General features: G+C 49.6%; 2 protein-coding genes; one reads left to right on the top strand and one right to left on the bottom strand.

Moving 5' to 3' along the window:
• Positions 1-2,501: 2,501 nt before the first annotated feature.
• Positions 2,502-3,918, top strand: GSTUM_00003667001 (uncharacterized protein; the record flags this gene model as incomplete). XM_002837317.2 has 2 exons in its annotated part: positions 2,502-2,591; positions 2,665-3,918. The coding sequence occupies exon 2, from the start codon at positions 3,010-3,012 to the stop codon at positions 3,916-3,918; it is 909 nt and encodes a 302-aa protein (XP_002837363.1). The 5' UTR covers positions 2,502-2,591; positions 2,665-3,009.
• A 213-nt stretch (positions 3,919-4,131) lies between these two features.
• On the bottom strand, positions 4,132-5,712 carry GSTUM_00003668001 (uncharacterized protein; the record flags this gene model as incomplete). The annotated part of the gene is made up of 5 exons (XM_002837318.1): positions 4,132-4,455; positions 4,525-4,758; positions 4,824-4,957; positions 5,016-5,339; positions 5,397-5,712. 5 exons carry the CDS (start codon positions 5,710-5,712, stop codon positions 4,132-4,134), a joined length of 1,332 nt encoding a protein of 443 aa, XP_002837364.1.
• Positions 5,713-6,000: the final 288 nt, after the last annotated feature.

Below are 6,000 nucleotides of genomic sequence, written 5' to 3' on the forward strand. Positions count from 1 at the left end.
GGTGGCTGTTGTGACCGCTGAGAAAAATTAATATTTTGGAAATGACCATACATTCGCACATATGTTTCGCTCAATTCGTTGGAAATGACTGCCTGCTGCCCCTTTGTCTTTCTTTCCAGTATGTAGAGAGCCTGACGGTTCGCCCCCTCCGTTCAACGATGTCGTGATGGGATTCGCATGGGTGGAATTGAGTTTTGTGTGCGGATGGATTGGTCGCTTGCTCGCTCGCTCGTCGCTTTGCCGGTCCTGCTGGTGTTGTTGGATGAGATATGATGCGAAAGTTGGATATGATAATATACAATTATAATGATAAAACTCTTACTTCTTCTCTCGTTTTTTATCTTAATTTCTAAGGCGAGGAGGTGGGATTATCGTGGGTTTCGATAACACCTATCATAGATATACACCGGAATAGCTTGATCTGAATTCACCGAATTTATGCTTCTTCCCTTTCTCTCTCTCTCTCTCTCTCTCTCTCTCTCTCTCTCTCTCTCTTACTCTCCTTTCAGATCTTGGCGGAGGTTCAAGAGATAATAGAATGAGAGACATGTATCAGATGTTCCCTACTGCCTGCACGTCTGTCTCGGTGTCCGTCCGAATAGAGCTCGTTGCACGAGTTATCATAGCCAACCTTAATTCCAACCGATAAAAAGTAGTGCACTTTAACTTTTTCCCCCTTTCCATCGCTCCCTTTTTCTACCGGCGTCGAGGTAATATCATGGTGAATATAATATTAACCCAACTGCCGGTAAAAGTAATCCACTCGCCAATCACAGCGCGTAAGCAGAAGAAGCAAAACGAGCGAGCGGGTGAAAAAACCAGTTAACAGTCAAGTTAAACCTCGGGAAGGAAGGGAGGAGGGCTCCGCGAGGCTTTTCTCCAAAAAAACCTGGTTGCAGTATGATATATGCGGTGTGTACCTGGAGTGCATAGAATAGAGGGAAAACTCACTACGCACGGTTGGGACAATCAGGTCTCCTCGTTGAGCTGGGCTGGATGGTTGGACGGAGCCTATCATACACGACCTTCTTCTTTCCGCGTAGAGTGCAATAAAGTATGATAGCATGTCCCTCGCGGGGAGACTTGAGCACTAGTGTAGGGTTTCCAAACTGGAATAGTGGACCACATCTCGTGCCCGGATCGAATGGTGGGGAGGGGAAGGGAAGAAGAATATGCATCTTTTTGTCTCGGTTTTTTTCATTATCATTATTATACCCTGCTGTGGCACTACACTGTGCTCCCCGTTAACCGTAATCGTACCGTGCTGTACTGTACTGTATAGTGTTGGAAACATTTCCTAATCGATCACTCTTCCTCGAGATAGATTATGACGGCCAGTCAGTTGCAGCAGTTGTAAGGCCACCCTTTTTGCTTTTTCTTCTTTTCCCCCCCTCCTTTCCTCACACACTCCTTCTTCCAAGTAGACTATTCGGACCACCATCGAACGCGATTCGTACATCAATCGCATCGAACCAATAGCCTAGCCTAGCCTAGCCTTTCTTTTCCTTTCATCCCTCTTTCACCACAGTACGGTACAGTTACTCCACGCAACAGCTCCCACATCTCTACACCCGGCACCCAATGTCGGTGATACTAATTCTAACTCCCAGTAGGAGTAAACCAGATTGAGCCCACTGCAGTACAAAAGTGGCCGGTCATGCTTGCCGCTGCAGTGCGGCCAATGTTACTGTAACTCTGCGGGCAACAAACCAGGTTGGTTATTGTGCAACGGGCCTCGGATTTTGGTGGTTTTCTTTTTTTCTTTTTCCTTGACGGGCACCTGTGCTTAATTCGTGGGCAGGTTATTGTAGGTGGTTGTCGTCTCACACGGAAAGTGGGGGAGGGGAGGGGAAGCACGAACTGATTGGGGTGCATAGTACCGTACAAGTACAGTACGAGTAGTGTTTTGGATGTGCGGGATCCGGCTTGTTGCAGGTGGAGGGGGACGGGCTGCGGGAAGGCTAGGCCCCTTTGAGGATTTTCTTCTTCTTTTCTTTTCTTCAAAGATGATTGGTGGGGTATTGGTAGAGTGCCTTCAGGTTGGGAGTATGGTACTGTACTCAAGTATGGTAGGTAGGTGGTGTCACCCGGTCAGCAAAGCGACTGGTACGATAGATTCTGCGGGTGGGACTTTTTTGCTATCATACTCGTATCGTACTCGTCCTACTCACCTGGCTGAGGTATCGTACTGTATCATACATGCCTTGTGAAGTGAGTGAGAATGGGTGATTGCTTATAATAATTATCATCATTGTATAACGCTTGCCGTATTTCATTGGAAACGGGTTGGTCTATGAGATTTCTTGAGGAAAATGGTAAATTAACCTGGAAATGAGCACTCCTCCTGTATTTCCTGTACTTGAAAAGCAAAACTTTGATAATACCAACCTCACTCATCTATCCGGAATTGCTCACAACCGGAATCCATGGAGGTACAGTACACATGCAGTTAAGGATTATATTCTTCTTCGCATGTCCTGCTAATAATAATAACATCATCACTTTGACATTCGCTAAAAGCAATTAGGAGAACATGGAGAACGTCCTGACAACAAGAACTAAAAAAGACAAACTATTCCCAGTATCATCATGTACAGTACCAATCCAATCCAATCCAATCCGATCCAAAATCTTTTTTTTTTTTTTTTTTTGACAACTTACTAGCACACACCACCACATTCATTCAGTTCCTGCATAGACCAAGACAAACCAAGACAACCAAGAAACTCGGCGCGTCAACTCTATCTAAACGCCGTGCACACGACGGCATTTTCCGTGAAAAAACTTGTACTGTACTGTACTCGTACAGTACCACCCTCGCTCCCCCCCATACGTACTATACAGAGCCACTCCTTTACTGGCCTTCACCCCGCCTCATCCATCCACTCGCAGTGCCCCACCGGGAATAGCGCTAATCTGACCCCATCACAGAATTTCTAATCAAACAACAACCAATCAATCGGCAATCCCGGCCAGGGAGGGAGAGAGAGAGAAAGAAGAAGAAAAAAGATGCAATCCCCAATACCAATCTCGGACCCAGCCCTCCTCCAGATCCCCTTGGATACCCAGACCCTAAACATCAGCGGACTCCCCATAAAGATCTACGGTCTCTCCTCGCACCCGCCTTCGACACCCCTAACATGCGTGCACCTCCTCCACCCGCGCCATGAGACCCACGAGTACATGTCCGGCATAGCTCGAAGTCTCCTCTTCTCCCCCGCTTCGCCCGACTCCCACTCCCGGGCGCTGATCTGCGCTGCCTTCGACGCTCGCAACCACGGCGTCCGCATGACGTCCCCGCTCGCCAACGGGAGCTGGAAGGAGGGCAACGCCACGCACGCCGAGGACCTCTTCTCGCTCTACCACGGTACCGTCGAGGATCTACGCGTGGTGATCGAGTACCTGGGCGTGTACCTGCGCCGGCCGCTTCGCCATTTCGCCGTCGGTGTTAGTCTCGGCGGACATGCGGCCTACTTGGCCCTCGCGCTGCCGCGGGTGGAGGGCGTTGTCAGTGTTATTGGGTGCCCGGATTATGGGCGCTTGATAGGCGCGCGGGCGGAGAAGAGCGGGGTCGATGTGCGAGAGGTCTTTGAGGGTGCGGGGTTGGGAGCGATTGTTGGGAGGTTGGATCCCGCGGCTGTTGGGGTGGAGGGGTTGAGGGGGGTTTGGAAGGGGAAGAGGTTGTTGGCGTTGAGCGGGGGCGCCGATGGGCTTGTGCCGTATGCTTGCTCGGAGCCCTTCCTGGCTGAGGTCAGGAGGGCTGTCGGGAGGGGGGAGTTGGAGCTGGGTGTTGAGGATATTGTCTATGAGGGGGTTAAGCATGAGTGCACTTCCGAGATGGTTAGGGAGCTTGTGCGCTGGTTTGACGCTTGCTTTAAGGATATGGATGGGGCTTTGAAGGGCTCTTCGGTCTTGTGAAATGGTTCAGGTCTCATGTTTATTGATTTCATAATATTATATATGGTGCGTGGGCTCAGGAGCTAGCGTCATGACTCCTAACTCGATCATGAAAGAAAGATGACTCGTAACGAAATAAATAATCCCAAACATTTTCTTCTTTTCTTTTTTTTTAAATAAAAAAAAAAAAAAAAAATCCACCTTCTAGCTCTCAACGATCCCTTCAAACTTTCCTCACTCCTTGGAGTGTTTGTTTTCGGCGATCTCGACATCCTCCTTCGGCGTATCAAAAGGGTCCCGCATTTCAAGGTTCTCCAAATTGCGTAGCTTGTCATTGTGACTGTCGTCACCACCAGCGGCGGCCGCAAGCTCAAAGTGACTTCCGCGCACCTCACTGCCGCAAGCGATCCAGAAGCAAAGAAGCGAGAAGATGACCGCCATCATGGCAGCCTGGGTGCGTGCGTAGTCTGGACGTTCTTCCCCGTTAACGTGGATGATCCAGCCCTCAGAGATCACGGAAGAAATTTGAGCAGCGGGTGCAGAGATCATGTTTCCAAGCTTTTTTTTTTTTTTTTTTTGTCAGCCGAGATCTCATGAGGGAGGGAGGGGGGGATTGTGGCTGCTCACTTGATACGCAATGCCGGGAAAGGAGGACCTGAATTGAGGGGGGGAGAGCTCTTGAAGATGGATTGGAACGACACCCCATGCCCCTTGAACCATAAATTGGATGAGGAAGGCGCCGGCGGTGAGGGTTCCCCAGCTTGACGGAAGGACCCACATTGGGATCAGGCAAGCACCGCAGAAGGTGGCTACCATGATGGTTGCTCGGCGGCCAAAGAATTGCGAGTAGTATCCACAGATCTGTGCCGTATTAGCTCGTGGCTGCTGGCAATGAGTGACTTGGGTAGGGAGGGGTGTGTATTCACCGTGCCGCCGACAAGGGCTCCAGTCTTTGCAATGATTGTGGCCTTGGAGGACATTTGGGGGCTGAATCCTTTAGTCTGTTGCATGTAGGTCGGATACATATCTTGCGAGGTGTGGGACATGAAGTTGAATAGGGCTGTTGGTTCAATATCAGCGAGCGGTTTCGGGGGGGATATATGACATGGGAGTTGTACCCATCATGACGACAGCGTAGATAGCTCTCTTCCAGTACTCTTTCATAATATTCTTTCCATCTTTCCAGAAAAGCTTAACCTTCTTCCTTCCCGTTGCATTTTCCCCGCTTCTCTTGGCCTCGATGAACTGCTTGGATTCGGGGAAGAATAGACGGGCGATAGCGACAGCGACAGTCAAGCCTGCGCCAATAAAGAAGAGGGCCTTCCAACTGTGAGACGAATTGGGGACGACATATAAGTTGAATACAGCGGCGATGAGATAACCGAGAGCGTAGCCCTGCTGAAGAATTCCAGAAAAGAGTCCACGAGCTTCCATGGGCATATCTGGGAGCAAGCGTTAACCCCATCTACCCTAGCATGGATGGTTGGCATGTCTTTTACTTTCGAGACCCATAGAAGCCGCCAAACCCCAAATGCCACCCATCCCGATGCCGAAAAGAGCACGCACACCCAAGAACTGGCTGAAAGTCGCGCAGTACGCGGTTGCGAGTTGGAGGGCCGCGATAATAACCAAATTCACAATCATGGGATATTTCCTCCCGTAGAGGTCGCCAGCTATGCCGAAGGTAGCGGCGCCCACAGAACGGAAGAGCAGTGTCAGAGTGATTGATGTTGAAATGTGTTCCCTGTGTTGATTGTAGAAGGTCGCGAGACGGGATACTGACAACGAAACTGTATGGAAATCGTAGCCATCCATTGTCCACGCCATCCATCCGACCTGTTGAAGATGCCATTTTAGTTAAAAAGTTTTAGTTGAAAAACAAGGTCCCATAGCAACTGACCATGAAATATACATAATCTATTTGAATACGGTCAACAACCGTGATATCAAGGTACTAGCGCAAGGTGGAGGGAGGTGGGGTGCTCACTCATAAGGGTCGGCCTCCTGATCGTCCTGATAGGGTTTTCGACTTTAGTTCTTGGTAGTTTACCGTAAACGGTTTCGCCTTGCTCATTGATATATTGGCCTTCACCCGTCGTGAAG

The sequence above is a fragment of the Tuber melanosporum genome (assembly GCF_000151645.1).
Source record: "Tuber melanosporum whole genome shotgun sequence assembly, scaffold_183, strain Mel28".
In the NCBI taxonomy this organism is placed as follows: Eukaryota; Fungi; Ascomycota; class Pezizomycetes; order Pezizales; family Tuberaceae; genus Tuber; species Tuber melanosporum.